General features: G+C 39.0%; 1 protein-coding gene across 1 annotated transcript in view; it reads left to right on the top strand.

Annotated features, from left to right (window-relative positions):
* LOC148039092 (uncharacterized) overlaps positions 1-6,810 on the top strand; it is a 28,326-nt gene extending 21,516 nt beyond the window's left edge. The window contains exons 2-3 of the mRNA XM_087674979.1: positions 5,909-6,308; positions 6,416-6,810. Of these exons, the coding sequence (XP_087531105.1) occupies positions 6,180-6,308; positions 6,416-6,514 (228 nt within the window). The 5' untranslated portion in view covers positions 5,909-6,179 and the 3' untranslated portion in view covers positions 6,515-6,810. The remainder of the gene's footprint in view (positions 1-5,908; positions 6,309-6,415) is intronic.
* Positions 6,811-20,677: the final 13,867 nt, after the last annotated feature.

A 20,677-nucleotide genomic window follows, 5' to 3' on the forward strand; every position in this document is an offset into this window, starting at 1 on the left:
TGCCTCTTGGTTTGCTTGGGGATTGGCCTTCACCCTGCTTTTTGAAAGACAAAATCAGCCCCAATCTAATATTAGTTGGTTGGCCTCTTGAATCTCCTTGAAATTTCTCAATTTCAGTTGTTGGAATGCAAGTTCTAGACCCTCAATTCTGAGCATGCATCTCGAGGCGGTTGACAAAACCCTAGTTTTTTGTGTAAATTAGGGTTTACAACAGAGTTCGATTAAAATCTCTTCCTCTAATGGCTCAAACTGTTGGAAAATGCTGAGATAACTTGAGACGGCTAGGGGATGAGAGAGAATGCTATAGAGAAATTTTAGAGTTTCATCGCGAGAAACATTGAAAAATTGCTGGTACCGTGCTCAAATAGCCATGGAGGATGTCACCTTCATCTTAGGACCATTAAAAAGAATAGTTAGTTGTGGCCTCATGGTAGACATACTGGCAGCACTGTACACTCTTCACAAGTGGCAAAGTAAAAGTGTTACCGGATCCCTGCTCTATTGTACGTGATTGAGCCCAAACTGAAGTCGGCTGTAATAGAAAGGTATCTAGATAAAGTTGCAGTATTAGAGGATAGTCTGCTAAGTTATCCTTACGTCGATACCCTAATTTCTCCCAGAGGAATGAGTCAATCTTCTCTTCGAAGCACGGGGAGTATGCTTAAGGCCATAGAGGGTCTTCCTCAGCCTGTATACCTTATCATTAGAAGAACCGAAGCTGGGAGACTGTTAACATAGATCTCCTTCTTTAACTCCCCATTCAAGAAGGCAGACTTCACATCCAGTTGATAGACCGGCCATCTCGTATGGCTATCCACCACGCGAATAGTGGCCATCTGAGTTATAGGGGCAAAAGTATCATGGAAATCAATGCTTGGGCGCTGTGCAAAACCTTTAGCAATAAGGCGAGCCTTGTGCTTGTCCAATGTGCCATCACTGTGGTACTTGGTCTTGAAGACCTATTTGACTCTATTGATCTTCTTATGAGGAGGCTTCGGCACAAGATACCAGGTGCCATTCCGCTCAATCGAATCTAGCTCCTGCTCCATTGCTTTCCGCCAATGATCATGCTGGCCTCCTTCATGGAAGTGGGCTCCCGATTCTACATGACACAGGTCATCAAATAGTAATTAGTGCAAACAAGCTCAGTGTGGTGTGCTTGGTTCCGTCGGAACGCCGCAGGCCATCTTGCGGCTGCCACTCCTCAGGGACCCCCTTAATCTTGGCATCATGAAGAGTGTCACGAGTCCAACGAGGGGAAGGCTGAATCTCGCCTTGTCGCTCTCCATCTGCTGAAGTTTCAGGAAGGTCCATGGACGGCGGGGGAGCAATTGGTGAATCTGGTGGTTGAGAACTAAGCTCCTTATTCGAAGAAGAGACCTCAAGAGACACAGGCTCGAGAGGAATAGTCGTTGGCACCTAGCTATCATTGAGATCTCTTAACATACAATTGGTAGCCTTAAGACTTTGTGAGCTATAGCCCACCAAAACCTATCATTTGGAAGCCGCTTTAAATTTGTCATGCTGTGTCTTCGGGATGTGAAAATAAGCATTACACCCAAACACCTTGAAATAAGAAACATCTAGCTTAGATCCAAGGTACACCTCATATCGGGTCATACCAACAACAGTGGAAACAGGAGAACGATTGAGGATGTGAACGACGGTAGCGACAGCCTTAGCCCATAGACACTAAGGTGTCTAATGATGCTCCATCACCAAGGTACACCTCATATCGGGTCATACCAACAACAGTGGAAACAGGAGAACGATTGAGGATGTGAACGACGGTAGCGACAGCCTTAGCCCATAGACACTAAGGTGTCTAATGATGCTCCATCATGGTACGGGGCATCTCGATCACACTGTGATTCTTCCGCTCCAAGATGCCATTATCTTGAGGGGTGTTTGTATTTGCAAACTCGTGTTGAATACCACGATCTGCACAAAAACGAGCAAGCTTATAAAAAACAAATTCTCTGCTTTATCTGATCGTAAGGTGTTCAACTTCTGGCCCGATCGGTTCTCCTCAAAGAGCAACCAATCCTTAAAGTTGGAGAAAGCCTCCGACTTCAGCTTCAAGAAATAAGCCCATGTCATCTTGCTATAATAATCCACAATTAGCATGAAATACAAGCTCCCTCGAAGGAACTCCATTCTCATCGGTCCATAAAGATCGATAGAAACAAGCTCCAAGGGGACTGAAGATTGCCTCGAAGCCTTGCTGGGAACAGCATCATGAGTCTACTTTCCACGGATGCAGGATACACAAGGCTGTTGGCTCACCACAATATGCGACAAACCTTGAACAAGCTATCCCTTCGACGCCTTCCGAAGGTAATCATAATTGAGGTGGCCAAACTGAACATGTCAAAGCTCGTACTAAGTTTATGAGGTAAGAATAAGAGATGTCAAGGTAGAAGAAGACCGCGACTTGTAGACTCCGTTCTCATAACTTGAAGAAAGAATTTACTGCGATCCACAATCAAGAATCCGAAAAGAATCCTCATCAAATTTGACCAAGAGGCCGAGGGCACAAATCTTGTGCATTGAACGTAGATGTTACCCCAAGGCCGGCACATAAAGTACCTCAAATATGTGGTGTCCATTTGGAATTTTTTGACCTTCTTAGCTGTCGGCATGATCTAAGTCATTGCTGAACAGCTGCGTTTTTGGTTCAGCTCAGGTCTGAGTGCTGTTTTGCTGGTGCTAGAGGTTCTACACTGCTCTGACACACTCCTATAGGCTGCATTTTGCTGCCTACCTACATTTGCATGAGATTCAGCTCTGAATGGTGCTCACTTTACTCAAGATCTGTCTTTGATGGACATTCACACTCCAACCCTTCCTCAAACCTGCTCCCACGAGAGCCACCAGTTGTTGGATAGCTTTGTCCTTGAGCTCTCTCTACACTCCCATTCATTATTTGTTCATTTTGTTATCTTCTTCCATGTGTTTTGTGTTTTTGCATTAGTGTCGAGTTTTTTTGTTTTTCAGTCATGGTCATACACAATGTATTGTCTTGTAAACCTTAGCGTATCTCCACAACTCAATTGTAATCAATCGGGAATCACTCTTTTCCACAGTTCGCACTTAATCTTAATTATTGTGCATTTAATGCACACCCAATCCTTTACAAATAGGAGTCTACATGAGTGCATCCTTCAATCCCTTCATTCCAGCCAGCTACTTTGAGCACTCTCAACTTCCATTGCTACCTACACCCCATTCTGGAGGCCATCTCAGTTCATGGAACTCCACTAAGTGCTGCTCCTGCTGTTTCCATGGTCTCCTTCAGGATTGTCTCCGTATGTAGTACGAACAAATTCGTACAATTTAGTACGAAAAAACTAGCACTTTTTGGCCACTCTTCCCCAAGGTTATAGGTTTCTTTCTTTCTTTCCCCTTTCTTTTTTTTTCTTCTTTCTTTCTTCTCTCTCTCTCCACCAAGCCTCTTACACCCTCTCTCTCTCTCTCTCTCTCTCTCTCTCTCTCAGCCTTTTGTCTCTCAAGCCTACTCTTATTTGTATGATCCTTCATGTATGATATATCCACTCCCATCTATGTATCATACGCATGTATTCGTATGATTTAGTATGAAAGAATTAGCCCTTTTTGGCCACTCCCCCCCACCCCAAGCCTATGTATTTCTTTCTTTCTTTCTTCTTTCTTTTTTTTTCTTCTTTCTCTCTCCTTGAACTCTCTCTCTCTCTCTCTCTCTCTCTCTCTCTCTCTCTCGCCTCTGTCACCGCCCCTCTCTCTCTCTTTCTCAATCTTCTCTCTCAAGCCTACTCTTATTTGTATGATCCTTCATGTATGATATATGCACTCTCATCTATGTACTTGTAACTTGTAGGTAATAGTAGTGCACGTTGAGCATGTGGCATGAGGTTTTGGCATGTTACCCTTATATATTCATCTTATATACTCTAATAGCATGGCTATTTAGACTTTAAACATCTATTCTATTATCTTTAGACCAAAATAATCAAGTTAAATTTTTTTTCGTGCTAATATCGTACGGTACCTTATAAAATCTTACGGTATTATTTAGTACCGTATTTTATCGTACAGTACCGTATGGTACTTTTCGTACCTAACAACTATGGTCTCTTTAGATTGCTGACCTGGTTTTGAGAGCTTCCTACTTTAGCATATCTTCTCCATCTTGCCTAGCTATCTACTGCTGTTCTACCGCTAGCTGGCCTGTTCCAGTATTGTCTACATGTGTGTTTCCACCTTTTGCTGCTGCCCAGCTGTTTATGGACAGTCCTCAGCCTCTGACACCTGGTGCCCCTTGCATTTAGTGCAAGAGCAGGCAGCCCAACATTCTGAAAGTCTCTTACAGCTGCCACCTTTGACTCCAGCATTGTGTTTTCACTGCTGCTGGTCTTCTCGGAGCTGATGTATTGGTGTTTGCTGGTGGGACAGGTCACCCTGCTGGTTGCCTGCTTGTTGGAAGTCATCCAGCTGTGGATGTTATTGGACATCCCATGACCATATGAGTTTTGCAGCTGGACAGCTGCCTACACTGCTGCCCGCTCACTCAGATGTCATGAGACATATTCAGACTTCTATGGGTGCAGCCCACCATAGCTGCTCCTCACCTCAGGGGGCTCTACCACCCAATAGTCTCTAGATTGCTACATTGGCTAGATAATTCCTTGTTTGGAGAAAAGCTGAATAGAATAGCAAGGTCAGGTCAAAAGAAGTGGGAGATTCTACTATTTCCAGCTAGTCAAGTCTTCATTTTTTTCGTTGTTTGTGACAATACTTTCACATACCTAGAAATCACAGGTTGGTGTGGTCTAGATTGGAGAAAATTGGACAGCATGATAAAAAACATACCTTGTGCCAGCAAGGCAGATGCAAGTTTTTAGAATGCGTTCCAAATTCTAATTTGGAGGTGCCTTGGCGAGATTGGGGTTTCAGCCATCTTGATGATTTTTTACAGCATTTAGCAAATGCAGTATATCATAAGATGATAGAGGATAAGGGTGAGCTATAGAAAAGACTAATAAGGTGTAGTCATGTAGAGACGGCCGTACAAAAATGGCGAGAGATTGCCACATGTATGGGAGTCAAAGATCCTGTAGTGGAGCAAGGTTTTTGTCTGGAGCCTTCTTATCGAAGGCCTCTCTAATGGTGACATGGTGTTGTTATGCAAGATCGCTTGTGGTCGTTGTGTCTTTTGTTCAATATGTTGTGATTGATTTCATCTTTTGATTTCTTGCCTCGTTGTGAGACACATTTGGGAGTTTAATTTTTGGACTTCAATGACATTGCAAAGAACTACTAATTGAACCCAATTCAACACAAGAAGATTACCTTAGACTTGTACATTGCAATCTGATTGGTTTCATTTCTTGTGTTGGATTGGGCTTTGGTACATCCGGTGTACCAGAGATGCTTTTATTTTGACTCTGCCTCTAGAATTCATGGTCATATTGGTCGTGCTAGAGGCTTACTGTTACGGTAGGTGGCTTCTATGATATTGGTAGGGATTGTCATTTGTGATGCAGCTGCGTCCATGGTTAGAGGTTACTTGCACAACTTTGATCACTGTTGGTGGGTGATGGTGCACTGGGCAGAACTCTCTTAGTGTTGAAGGGTTTCATCAAGCTTCATTTTCTTACTGGTAAACTCATGGTTTTTTGGGGTTTTGTTTTTCTCATGGTGAATATCGGTTTTGCATGCTGGCCAGACAGCCTCTTGTATATCTGGTTATTCATTAATTCAGCAACCTTATGTAAATGTGCACGAGAGAGAGAGAGAGAGAGAGAGAGAGAGAGAGAGTTTGGAGAGAGATGCGGAGCGCGAGATCTGACGATGGCGTCCCTGCGTCGCGCCGCCCTGCCCTCGCCTGATCCTGCGCGCCCGCTTGTCCCCTTCATCTGCGCTGTCGCAGCGTGAAGCCGAGTCCCTCTCCCTCGAAGCGCCCGTGTTCCGCCCTGTTGCTGCCCGGCGTGACGTCCCGCCCAGTCGCTGACGTGCCCAGTTGCTGCTCGCGTTCCGCCCAGTCGCCTGCAGTTCTGTGCCTCCTCGACCTTCTTTGTGCTTGTTCCCTGCGCCGCTAACGACATCCATCGCGACCTGTTCTTCACGCCCTACGCCTGCCGCCGCCTTCTTCGCTTGGCGCCCTGTCCACCACCGCCTCTGACGCCCTGCAGATATTAATCATGTCAGCCACCGGAACTAAGAAGGGAGTTCTCGAGGTCTTCAAATTTGCATGTTATGTGGGTGTTCCGATCATCATGATGACACTTATTGCTAATAATCCTGACAATCTAGAGAAGGTCATCCGCAATGTAAGATTTCAGCAACTTCACAGATTATTGTAATTCATGAATTGTAAAATTGATATATTGAATGTTTAATGTGTTGGTCTCATTCCTTCTGTGTGTCATGTAAACAGCGTTCTTATGTAATATATCCTCCTGAAGGTGACCCACTGCCATCTCCAGAGGAGATCAAAGAGCTGATACGGAAAGGTAGAGCTTCTCCTGAGACTTGATGATATTGAAGTGGATTAGCCATGTAGCTAAGCAACACATGTTGTAAGAAGTGCTGGGTCTGAAGCAAAAGGCTTGATTTTATTCTAAAAGCTCTAAGAGGAAATCTCAAGCGTCTTTGTGGAGGGGTCCATATTCCTGTGGTTTGTCTCAAGAATTTGACGAGGAAAAGTTGTATATGATACTAAAGTTTCTCATCATGCACATTGGTCTACATAGTAGGTCTCGTTAACTTTGTTTCTAAGTGCTACATGCGTGCTTTTTATTTGGGTATAAACCTCAAGTGTTAGTTGGATTACTCTACTTGTTGCACCCTTCAGTTTTTTGAGTGCCACTGCAACTTTCCATGCTGAGAGGTACTGCCTTGATGGCTCATGACCTTGCATGCTGTTTAAGGGTGAATTTAGTTTAGTCTTTATTCAGCAGTAAATAGCTTTTGGGGGACTGGTTGTAAGGTTTCCCTGGCAGTTTTTCATCTTCGGTGCATCCACAAGCCTATCTTAAAAGGCATGCTTCCAAACAGCCCATTAGTCCAAGAATAGCCTTTTCCATTTTGCATGTCATTTCCTTTGGATTTATAGTTTTGCATAATGCAAAATCTAATGCAGAGTCCCTTTTTAACTGCGTCTTTACACGACTAAAAAGCCTTAAAGAGTCCACAAAATGACCTGCAGTGGAATAGCATGAACTATCCATGGATCCATTTTGCACACTCGAATTTGATATGAATACATATCTTCATAAAGATGGCAGCATACTCAAGATATTCTGCTGCTGTGAGGCACAGACAATAGAAGTCTTCAAGCATCATATATATTCTCCATATCTTCAGTTCATTCATTTGGGTATTAAGACTGCAATTCAATTGGAGTGTATTCTTGGCACAGTGCCTTGTTTAAATAACTAAAGTACTCGGAATTCTGTAAAACACGGTTGGTACCATTGTTTTAGGTTATGCTAGGTGTGTTAAGATCACCCACATTAGACAGCTTTTTCAGCCTAAATACAAAATAGTCATGTTTAGATTTTTAGAGTGTGATTTGGATTTAAATCTTGGTGTTTGTACTCAGTAGGCGAGCACACTTTAGTGGTGTTTTGAGCTCAAAATGCAAGCCCATACAAAAACTTACCATCTCAAAATGTGTTCTTCGAGAATGCTAGGTTTTGGACCTTTTGAAACATGCATGATTACCATCTCAAAATGTGTTCTTTGAGAATGCTAGGTTTTGGACCTTTCGAAACATGCACGATTGTTTTCAAGCTTATTTGTCATGAGGCCGTTCTCATAATTTTCACTAATCAAGAAATTATTTTCCCATTGCCCTTGGTTATATAGTCAACAGGCTATTCAATATGATTGCAAAAGAGAGATGAAGTTTGTGTCAATACTTGAAAAGGGCATAATAATGTATTGTACAATGTAAGAAGTGTATTAAAGACTTAAATTTAGCTATTTGCACGTGGAATGCATTGAGGAAATAACTACCTTGAAATTCCTTCCTATGTGGGATGGGTGCTTTTTCAACCTCTATAAAAGAGCAACATGGGACCTGGGTTCATGTTTGATAAGAAGGACCATTCAATTATAGGAGCTTAGCACAAGGATATAAAGGAGACAAGTATGCATTAGGGTGGTGTAATGGATCGCTATTTGAACATATTATGTATTGTTTTAATGTTTGGCGTGTCCTCCTAGCTACCTTACATTGCCAACACAAGTAGCTAAAGTAGAGTGGATGAAAATTTTTGACTTGACAGGTCATTCTAGTGGTTTAGCACAAACCCAAGAGGTTAGATTTGAAGATGGTATTTAAAAAAACAAAAAAATTGGTTAATCAACAAGAAGTTAAGACACGTGGAGTTTCCAAAGGTGTTTTATCAATAGCATTCTCTTGATTTGTCGTGGCTTGTGTTTTGTATTTTGGGTTGATAATCCCTTAAACCTTTGCAGTTGAACACCCTATACTTCTATGTTCATGACCTTGTACACAAACCTTCATTCCAAAAGCACATGGCATTCTTTTTTCAACGAGGTCAAAATAAGCGTATCCTTCCAATTTACTCTTATTCTTGGAGTTAGACATTTACACAAAATGTTTGCCTTAAAAATGAAAAGTGTAAAATTTTGGATAGTTATTGCAATGGCATGATGAAGAGTTGAAGTCGGTTTTTCCACAAAATTTACATACATCTACACAATAGAAGGATGTTTTTTGTGGCTCTTTGTGTTTTTGTTTTCAAGTATCTTTTGAATATCATGTTCCATTATTCATTATTAGCAAAGTATGCATCTTCTTGTTCAACTTGCTTGGAAGTGCACTAATGGTGCATTCGCTTTTGTAACTAGGATAAGAAATTTCTCTCTTGGTGATTGGCCTAAGTTGCATTTTACTTTGATCAAAGTTAATAACCCCTTATTGCATCATGTACCTGAGTTGGAATTTGTGGGGACTACATTGGCTTTTGAAATCCTTGAAAAATATTTGGTCAATACCAAGTGTTACCAACCTTATATATGTTGTTAGCAAAGTACTTGATATCTTAACACAAAGTGATTACACTTACATTAATGCCCACTAGTACTAGTATTATGAGGAATGAACGACATGTTTGACAATTAGATAAAGTCACAATGAAATCATAGATAGCTTAAAGAAGGCTACAATTTGCTTGATGCCCTTGGCTAAGATACTTGTGTGATTGCATTTGATTTATTGTTGTAACCAAAGCAAACCTACAATTATAGAGGTATTGCATTGAATATATGTAAATTAATGAATGCTTGTGAATGATCTTTGAAAGTGAACTTTTGATGTTGCTTGGTCCTAAATTGCATTGAAATTAGTACCACTGTCGTCTTCACCCATATTGAGTGCAATCCAAAATGTTTGGGTTGCTAGGTGGTTATTAGGAAACTATGGTTTCACATGCCATGCTTGGGAGTTAGATGAGTCGTCTACTCAATAAAATGGTTCCTCTCTCTACATAATGCAAAAGAGAGAAGTTGTGCTACCATGAGAAAGTGTGTTCATTGAATAGCTTGCCTTTGGATGCCTTCTACTTGATACACTCTATCGATGTGGATCTTCTAAGCTCCTAGACTTGTTCAATAATGAGTGGAACCAATCTTCACTTTGCGATAAACACACTAAACGGTCCTTCCACCTTGTGTTGATGAAACTTTTTTTTCCTATTTCTTTTGCAATTGATATGCACTCAATTACTCATTGTGATTGCAAACTGTGTAAGCACATGGTAATCATGTAGGGGCTTCTAGGTCATTGAGTTCTTTTGAGCAATCTCTAGATAGGAAAAAGTGCATGAATATAGAGAATCTTGGAAAAGCTTATAGTTCTTAGACTAGAGAGTTTGCATATTTATGACTAGTAATTTTTATTTTATATTCTTTAGATTCATGCTAGCTAGAGAACATGCACAATTATGAGGAAAACTTGCTAATTTGGTTTTGGGAAGTATATAGAATCATGTAAATAGTGCTCCTCTATAAAGAGAATTGGACTTTTCTTGATTAACATCATGCTTCTTTTACATGGAGAATAATGCTAGTACATTTTCTTAAAGTTTAGATTATATCTTCCATAAAGAAACTAGGTGGTGGTGTACAATGTTAACTGAACAAACCATAATGTTGAGTTACTTGTGAATGAGTATTTTTTGAATATATGTTTTAGACCTGATATTCATAGCTTATTACACTAGGTGATCCTCACATAACAAAAGAGTACATTAAATATGTGATAGCCTATAAACAATATTTAATTTAACCAATGCCTATGTTATAGAAGTGGGCATTGCATCAATAAAGCTACTACAAAGAATGTGCTCACACATTATGAAGAATGGCCTAACTTTGGAAACTTGTGAGAAATCAAAGTATAATAGCACTTACCCTTCATTTTGTATGATTTGTTAGATGTAAATTCAAAAATTCATCATGAACAATTTACCATGATCAAATGGTTCCATGTTGGCGATGCATGCATTACACATGCATGCAAACAATACAATCCTTGATATGTAAGGGTAAGGGCACCTTGCCACATGCCTAACAAATGGCCTCAATGTGTGCATTGCATGACATCTCTAGTGAACTTGAAAGTTTAAGTCATCTAGAGCCCACATTCACACAAAACTTTCTTTATTTTAAAAAATTATTCCTAATCTAATTGAGTACCTTTTCTTTTTGACAACCCTAGCTATCCTTTGATTGAGAATTTACCACAAGGAGTGCAATCTTCCCCCTTGCAATTAGAGATTTAATTCTTGGGTGGAAGTAATAATGAGCTCGTGAATAAGAATAAAAAGAGAGGGCTTGAAAGGGACACATTTAAGAAAATGAGATATAGGTTGGTCATTGGTATGTGAGCATGCTACATTTTAGTAAACTAGCTATGCTTCAAGAGGCTTGCCACAATAACTCCATGCACTAGAGTTGGTAAATAGAGTACTTGAAGGACTCACTTGCCAAAGTGCTAACGTGTATTGTGGAGCTAAATGCAACAAAGATTGGCAAAGAAGGTGGCTACAATTAAGAGGAAGATTCAAGATGAAGTCAAGGAAATGACAACCATAGTGAAAGAGGAGGTATAGAAGAAAATCAAACAATGGAGGACAAAGATTAGGAAGGCATGATTGGCACCATCTTTTTGGTAGTTAATGCAAATGCATTGTGAAATAGGATTACATTCAATATACATTTAGAAGGCCTACTTGACAATGTCATGAAGAAACAAAAGAGAGAATAGTATATAAAGATGATCAAGCATGTTCAAAGACATACATGCTAGAGAGGAAAGTATGAGAAGAATGAGGGTTCAAATGGGTGATGCCATGGCATGCAACTAAGAAATATGAAACATATAAGAGTGAAGAAACTTTGGAGTTTGGAAGCATAGAACATAGAGGAGGAGCATTAAAACAAAAAAATGTTTCAAGGGAATCAAAATATGGATTAGAAATGAACTTACACAACTCAAAGCATGGCTAGGTAAAATTGCCAAGATAAAAAAGGCTAGAAATAAAACAAGTATTCATTAAGGTCACCAGGCCACTGTAGAGGAAAATTCAAATAGAAATTTAAATTGCTTGCCAATATTTATATAAAAAAGAAATCTTAGCTCAAAAATTAAGGGGACAATGTATTTTTATAATTGAGAATATTCATTTTCAATTAGAAAAGTAACACTACAAATTGGGATATGTGAGCGGCGTGTAGCATTGTCTTCTTGAGTCATATGTTGTTTTACTTGCATTGGCATTGGTTATCCATTTGTTCACATCTTCAAAGCAAAGCCTCTAGATAGCAAAAGAATGAGGGTTGTAAGACATACTCTTACAAATAGGCATTTGTGACCATAAAACACTAATTAGAAGAACCAAAGTACACAAATAAATTGATATAGGAAGGGGTTATGGTACACATCAAAAGTTACTTCTCTCTTCTCATTTGAAAAGATTGATGAAGACCTACACTCATCCTTTGCACTATACCAACACTCAAAAATATTTGACCATAGAGAGAACCCACTACATGTATCTTGTGTATAGATACATATTTATGTGGGTGCATAGAGGCCTAGTATCTAAACGCAAGTATGTTAACATTTATATGACATTAGTTATATTATATAAGAGAGAGAATTTGTGTGTGCATCTACACTTGTGTCACATTTGACTATTACTTTGCTTGTGAGTGTAAGTTGTATTAGAAGTTGATATACACATGATAAATATAGTATGTGTCCATGTGTATGTTAGATGATGAGAAGTGTGTGCATTGTAAATTAAGGCCAAAAAGAGCACACCAAAGGGGCCTCAAAAAAGGGGAGAAGTATTGATCTATTTGAAATTTTATTTAGATGTTGTGATGAGTGTAGTTTGTTAAGTGTGAGTTATATGTTAAATAAGAGGCTCAAGCTTGTAAACAACACCTTTATCAATGCCAAATGTTGTTTAATGAGCATAAATTTAATGGAGAAAAAGAGATGGATTTTTGTTCAAAATGTATCTCAATAAGGACATATTTATTTTCCTTGAACACCAAAAGAGAATGCAATCATGGAGAAAGATAAGCTATCCATTGCAATGTAGTGATGCATATTTCACTGATTGTTGTGATGTTGGAGAGCATGCCCTACCCCGTTAGAGTACACAATGTCGTATACACAACCACAATATAAGGAGTAATCTCATACCTAACAAACTTTGGGTTTGTCATCTACTTCTAGCTCCTTCCTTCTCATTTCTCCCTCTTATGTTTGTATAAGCACACAAAGATCTTGTAATTCCTTAAGACTTTTAAATGTTTTTTTTTTTTGGTGGCTTCCTCCCTCATACGATTTTGGTCTAATGAGCTATCTAATTACAATCAAGCTCATTATGCAACATAATGTTAATCTCAACTTATGTTGTATATGCTAGTTGCTTATGTGATTCCAAGTTCCTCCCTCATATGATTTCGGTCTAATTAGCTATCTAATTACAATCAAGCTCATTGTGTAACATAATGTTAATCTCAACTTATGTACACTGTATATGCTAGTTGCGTATGTGAAACACAAAAAAAGGAAGCATAAAGTTTAGGAAATATCATAAGTTGTTTTTGACAAATTTTCACATTATGAACAAGAACAACATCATCTATCACATCCCTATCTAGGGGAGGTTGGAGATGAGGGGTTGCCATTCCAGAATGGGGGCAAACAATCCCCTACCCCTAACTACACCCATCTAGATATGTGGTGCCCCCCAACAAATAGAAGTTCATGATGTTGAACTCTATAGGGAAAAACAAGGGTAAAGATCCCCTTTTTTCCACATGGGAAAATGTCAAAAACTTAGTGTACATAGCTAACTATCAATACTTCAATTTGATTAGCTAATTTCCAGCAGCATAACTGAAAGCTAAACTAGATCTATTTTGTTTTAGAAAAAATTAGTTTAAACCATGCATTGATTAAGCAATCACATTCTTGCCACATGGCATCTTCAGATGTTTTTGTTAAAATTTCATCTAGGATTGCCAAGTAACTAGATGGTATGTGGTCAACTTAATAAAAAGAATAAGAAACTAAACAAGGTAGACACATGGAACAAAAAAATGAGAAGGTGAATAAGTTTTAATTGTTCTAATAGAAGTTTATTGAGAATTACTTGCACTTTTTGTAAGATCTAAAATGAAACTTTAGTAGTTTAGAAATATTTGAAATTATAGTTAGAAAATTTTAGTTACTTTGGTAGCAACTAGAGGCACAAAGCATTAAGTTGCAAGGTTGGGAGTTATCAGGGACCCCTATTTTGGGATTTGGAGGTTGTGAAAGCCCTTGGTTGGGGGTCTTGGAGGGGCTAGTGGCCCCCCTGACAGCGATCTTGGGGCAATGCCCTTGGCCAATTTGGTAAAGACAATATCCCTAAAATATTCTCACTGGCCGACTAGGGAAGATTCATAATATGGTCGAACATGCCGACCAAACTACTATCCTAGGCTATAAAAGGAAGACCCCTCCCAAGACATCATCAATCTATCTTTCATCCAATTAGAGTTCTTCTTGGTGCGCAGATCGGTCGCAGAATGCTCACGTAGTGAATCCCGGAAGGTCCCCAAGAACAATGAACTCTACCTTTTTGCACAAAAAACAATGTAAAAGCATGAACGACAAGAAGAAAAAGACCAATTGGGTTCAATCTCCCCCATGCCTTGTGTGAGCGCTTCACAAAGCATGTATTTTATGTATATTTCCATCTTCATGCTCAATAATAGCCCAATTTACAAAAATATGACAAGCTTTTAGCTTTTGAGTTTGCTTTCTACAAAAAAAGGAAATAAAGCTAATGGACGGTGCCCATAGAGTCTGGCACGCCCAATCTCAATGTCCAAATAGAAATAACATATCTGTGCGCATAGGCGCATACAAAATAATAATCAATAATCGATGTCTCAATAGACATAACAAAATATAGGCGTGGCGCCTATCAAAATATAATCCAAAGGTCGAATACTCGCTAAACTCCAATGCTTTCCTCCGCCACTGCTGCTATCTCTACACATCAACTGAAGCATTCACAATCGTTAGTAAAATAATACAATTAAACCGACAAAAGTGAATACCTAGCAGTCTTCAGCTACATAAATAAATCAACTGGTTAGAAATAAATCCTAACCTTAATTTATTACGAGTGCGCACTCTAAACTCATAAACGTTTATTAATTTAATATGCATTTTGCGGAATCACCCGCTATGGAATCACCCATGTACACACTAAATTAATGAAACGCCCGAAAAGGACAGGCATCCCCATCAACTTCTTGCACAAAGAATCCTCTTTGTGTATGAGCCCCGGTCATCTAAGTTTACGGAATCCACCGTAAAACCTCACGGAATCCACCGTGGAATATGCCTCCTGGCATCACTTCTAGAAAGTCTTAAGATCTTTGCCCATCATATCAATCTAGATCGCCCTCTAAGCTTCACAATGGAAGCACACAAATGGATAGAGCCATCTTTGTATCAGTTTGTTTAGAATTGAAGAAATTTATGTTCTTCTCATATTTGTGTGTATTCTCTACTTCTTGCTCGGATTATGCTCACTATACCATGTAATTTTTACATATTGTAGCTTACAATAAATACAGATTTCCACAACCTTAATCTGTTGTTGCTAAAATATATACCACTTGGACTATCAATACTATGCATTGAATCCATGCATTGTCTTGTTGGCATTTTCATGGATTCATTTGGCTCCTCAAAAGTGAGGTGCATGTCAAAGGCATAATATTTATAACTACTTACAAGACAATAACTATCAAGCTCATGAATAGTGTACAAAAAATCAGATATATTGTAAGTATATACACAATTATTTGTAATTGTTATATAAATAGTAATCAAATTATTCGATGATATATTACTAAATACATCTTATATTTGTACTAATGTAAATGACATTACATATTAAATATGGGCAATCATACAAGTATTAATGACCCAGGGTGTGTGTGTGTGTGTGTGCGTGTGTGATTTTATAATTGGTATGACTAAATAAGTAGGTATGCTTTTAGTGATATATGGGTGTATATAAAAATTTATTTGATGCACTATATGTTACGATTAGTTTGATGATACATGTGTTAGTGATATGGTCATCCCCTAGACATGTAGTCTTGAGTGTAGTCACCTGCAGTTTGGTTGTAGCATGGGTAGTTCCCATCAGTCGTGGGCAGTCAGATAGGTGCCATGTGGCATCATAGAGGGAAAATTCACAAATATAGGAGCAATCGAATAAGTGCCACATGAGTAGTCAAGCAATTAGCTTGTTTTTTAAGGCACCTAGCCCATTTTTAATGCAATCAATAAGTAATCATTAGCCATCCTATTGCATTTTTAAGGGCTATATGTCAACACAACCCCCACACTTTGTTATCATTCTAATGGTAGATTTCGTGGTTGTTGATTGTGGAGATTGCTATGTAGACTTCGAGGCTCATAGTTGGTGTGAGATCATCGATGATGAGACATGTAAACATACACATTATGCCCATGTACATATCTACATTTTTTCTTCAACATTTATCATTTACTTATCTTCTATGATTTTCTATCTCTTTCTCTCCCTTACCTCCCATGTTCACTCTGTCTCTTAGTCTTAGTTATAAACTTCCATACTGTTGCACTCTCATAGGGTATTAAAGCATAATAGAAGGACTGACTGTAGACCTAAAAGGGAGATTTTGATGTGGCACAAGGCTACATTTTCAGTGTTCGTGGGTGAGCGAGAGGGCTACATATTGACACAAGGCTGAGGGGAGCATGGGCGTACGGGAAAGGAGTAAAGTTGTTGAAGTTGATGTTGGTTTTTGATGTTCAAGGAGGAAGGTTGTATTTTGAGCCTTCAACTATGAGTGAAGGAGCAGGACAACTAGAGAAGACCCCTAGCCCACTATGTTTGCACAATAATAAGATGGGAATGCTTTTGTGTTTTTGTAGGTAATGTAGGTGAATATGTCTTTTGAGTCTCTGACATAGAGTTTCAAGTGATCATAGACCAAAACCTAGCCTATTGGCTCTTCAAATGATCAATGGTGAGAACTACCACGTTTGACACATTATGATGCTTATCATATTGGAGTCCTATGATTTGGCAGAGCTTGTGACAGAGGCTACCAACCGTCCATTATCGAGAAAGACAAGTCTGACCTTTCCATGATAGACTGTTTGGAGTTGGCCACAGTTTAGGTGCATTAGGACAAACTGAATGCCCCCATCCATTTATTTATCTTTCTTTTATAAACTATAGCCGTGATTGCCCATATAGAGCACCTGATGATGGCTAGGGAGATATGGTTGGAGCTTGATCACATGTACGACAGAATGACCATTATGAAACATGTTTCTTTGGAGGTAAGGATGAGGACCTTGAGCATCCACATATCATCTTCTATGCAGGAGCATGTGAACAAGCTAAGGTAGCTTGAGATGCAGGTGTAGAATGTGGGGGAGGTGATCACTTTCAAAGACATGGTGACAATGCTCCTTTTGCAATTACCACCTAGATTCAATGTATTTTACTCCACTTTGATTGCTTTAGGGTGGATAGAGTCTGCCTTGAGTGAAGTTGGTTCCTATGGTTTCGGACTAGGAGGAGTAATTGAATGGGTAGAATGCTTCCAAATCAAAGGCATTGACAAGGCAATCCTCTCAAAAGAAGGGGAAGGACCAAAAGAAGAAGAAGGAAGACAAACCAAATAAGGACAAGGAGAAAAACTCCACTTCTCACATCTGTGGCAAGTTAGTGTTGGGGGTAAAAGTGCATGTCCCTAGCTGCCTATGTATTGCTACACTGATAGTACCCACACACATATACACTACAGATGGTAGGCGCCCATCATTGTCACTTCATTATTTATTCTTTCAATGATATTTGAATAAAGGGAAGGTTGGCGATCACACATTGTGACTATTGGAGTTCCCGCATCTTCTCTCTCTCTCTCTCTCTCTCTCTCTCTCTCTCTCTCTCTCTCTCTCTCTCTCTCTCTCTCTCTCTCTCTCTCTCTCTCTCTCTCTCTCTCGCTCCTTCCACCATAGCTCTTGTTTCCACTCATGTGCTGCCACTTCGGGCTCACTCCCTTCAATTGGTATTAGAGCCATCCTCCTCAAGAGCTCGAGCTCAACCTGGCATTGCTTCATCAGCTTCAACTGGAATACCTACAACAGTTCACAGTCATGGCTAGCCACAGCCTCAACCTTCAAGGCATGTATTGAGATCCATCATCTCTCGACTTTTTTCCATTACTTGAGGCTTGTTATAGGGCTTCCCTGGGACCTATTAGAGCTCCCCTTGTACCACATTCCACTCAGTAATGGCAGCAACAATACCAATAACTTAGCATGAATTACACTAGTTTACTGGCCTCCATCTCTGATCAACTTGCTCATAATCTTTAGTTGTTGAGCTCCTAAGCACTATTGGGAATTAACTTGGCATTGTACTCAGCACGTTGGGACTGAGTTTAGGCATCATTTGAAGCTCTCAAGACCAACCATTATCTCATAGTTTAGGCATCATAACATTGACATAACATTCTCAAGTCTATTTGATGTCGGATCACTTGGGAATGTTATGTCAATGTTATGAGATGCTATTGGAATGATTTGAGCACACTTTTAGCTCAATTTTCTTAGAGATTTCATTGCTGTAATAACAAAATTGAATGTCATTTATCTAGAAAAGCATATGCCTCTTGTCATTTCATGCTTCTGAGGCTTGGTATTCATGTCCACATGTTAGCTTGTTGACACTTGGGGTTGCTTGGTACATATCTTGAGATGTTTCTTGGATAGGTTTGAGCTTTCTTTGCTTAGTTTGGAGTAAGGTTCTTTGTTATATATATAGTGCACAACAAGTATTTCACTTGAAAGCTTTATGCATTGAAGGCTTATATGCTTCTCGATCCAACATATGCTAATGTACATCCTTGGCAGCACTGATGTATGGGCTTGGACGTCTACGGTGACATTTGAGGCTCTGTTTTGAGCCACATTGGATGCTTCGCCACCTTGGTTTTATGCTTCCATTTATTTTGTCCTTGCCATTACATGTTTGAAGAATACATATTAAGCTGCAACTTTTTTGCAAAATGGTCACTCAATTGGGGTGTGCTGTGTTTCGCTTTTGGGGGGCATCACTTTATTGGCCCCTTTACCTTAAGAGCCCCTTCCCACCAAGTTTTAGAGAAGTTGCCAAAAAATAAGAGGAAAAAAGTGTTGATAATGCAAGGGTTCCATGTCCCAGTCAGTGCATGTGGGAGCCCAAAAAAAGAGAAGAACTATTTAAAATTAAAATTGGATGATTAAACAAAACTAGATGGTTCTTGTAAAAAAGGCACAACCTCAAATCAGAATACATACCAACATTCAAAATTTTTCTACAATAGAAATTGAATAGAACTCTTGCTTACATATAGTGTCTAGTGTGCCTTTCTCTTCTAGCCTCCCTACTGCCTTCTTCTATACATCTCTAGTTCCAAAATAAGCCTATAATTCCTATCCTTTTTGCCTAGCACTTGTAAGCTACAAGCTATGAAGCTACAAAAACTGATCTATTTCAAGCTCATGATCCTTATTCTCTATATGAACCTATTATTTCAAAGATTTTAGTATCTATTGTCCACAAGCCATAGAACATTCTTATCTTGAATCAAGGCATGCTTACTATCCTAAGCACTCATCAGCTCCTCAAGTAGAAAGAACTCATCCTCTTCAATAAAACAAATTCACTATATTGCTATCTAGAAACAATAGAAGCTTCTATGTTCAAGCAACATAAGCTTGTTGCCCTGATCGAGCTCCCTATCCATAACCAATATAACCTACTCATTTTTAAAGCTTTTGTAGAATTTCATGCATCCTTTTCCAAACTTCCTACTACATTGCTATTCATAGCATCATGAGTACCTATTGACCATGCTTTATCAGGGTAGCAAAAGGATTCCATATGTCATTCTCTTCACATAGAATAGTATACATAGGAGCACACATATTAGATTGTACAATAATGCATATACTTGCAAATCTATATGCTAACGACATGAAGCCAAAATTAACCAATCATGCTTCTGTAGCATCATGGATTTTTTCCCCATAGAATAATTTACTTACTTTTGCTTCATAGTTGTGTTACTTTCACAAGATTGTGCGAGAGACTATTTGGTAGAGATCTTATATGCACAATGGTTGACTTGCATATGGTGCTAATACTACAATAACCTGTCTAAGTAGCATGCAAGATGAAAACTGCAAATGATCTCACACAAAAAAGTTAAAACTGAGAGACAACTACTATATTTTACCTCTGTCCATGCAATTGGGCCGGCTAGCAATAAAGTCATGTTAGTGTGTTTCCCCTTATAAAACCAAAAAAAAAAAAAGTATAATACACACACTTGCAAAGCATTCATTTGTAGAATGATTTTTTTTCGATGCTCAAGATGATGATGAACATTAGCAAGAGCTGGAGTCAAATTGCCATATGTGTTGTTTACAATGTTATGTGACATGCATCATGAGGATATACAGCAAGGGGACATACCTTTCAAATTTTATCATCTAGTTGGCTGATTACTCTCTCTCAAAAATGCAATCACCATTTCTATAATGTCATTGGCATCAAGCAATATGCAAGCACATGTAGACAATACCTTTGGTTGTGGTAGGTCTATTGTATTAGACAATTTTCAAAAAAATTGTAATTGCATTTATGGCAAGGAGGTCACACTTGATTAGGTGGTGAAGGGCGGAATCAAAATTGAGTGAAGTGAAATAAGGGTTTTAAGAAAAAAGAGGTTCACCTAATTCTAGTGCAATTGATTGCACATACATTGATATGCATCTACCTCCAAAAGAATCCCATGAGACATGGAGTGATCAACATGTTAATAACAACAGCATTGCTCAATGCATTTTTTACATTAACTAATGATTCCTTAACATCAATGTTGGGTGTCTTGGTGTTGTCCATCATAAGCATGTCTTGAAGATCTATGCTTTCTATCATCAAACAAAGATTGACAGGTGAACCATTCACTATGGTGACCTAATAAGCATTTTGGAGTATATTATTGGTGATGGAGGCTTTAGACATGGAGT

Source organism: Lygodium microphyllum, chromosome 3 (genome assembly GCF_053477565.2).
Source record: "Lygodium microphyllum isolate KBCC chromosome 3, Lygodium_microphyllum_v1.1.10, whole genome shotgun sequence".
NCBI classification, from domain to species: domain Eukaryota; kingdom Viridiplantae; phylum Streptophyta; class Polypodiopsida; order Schizaeales; family Lygodiaceae; genus Lygodium; species Lygodium microphyllum.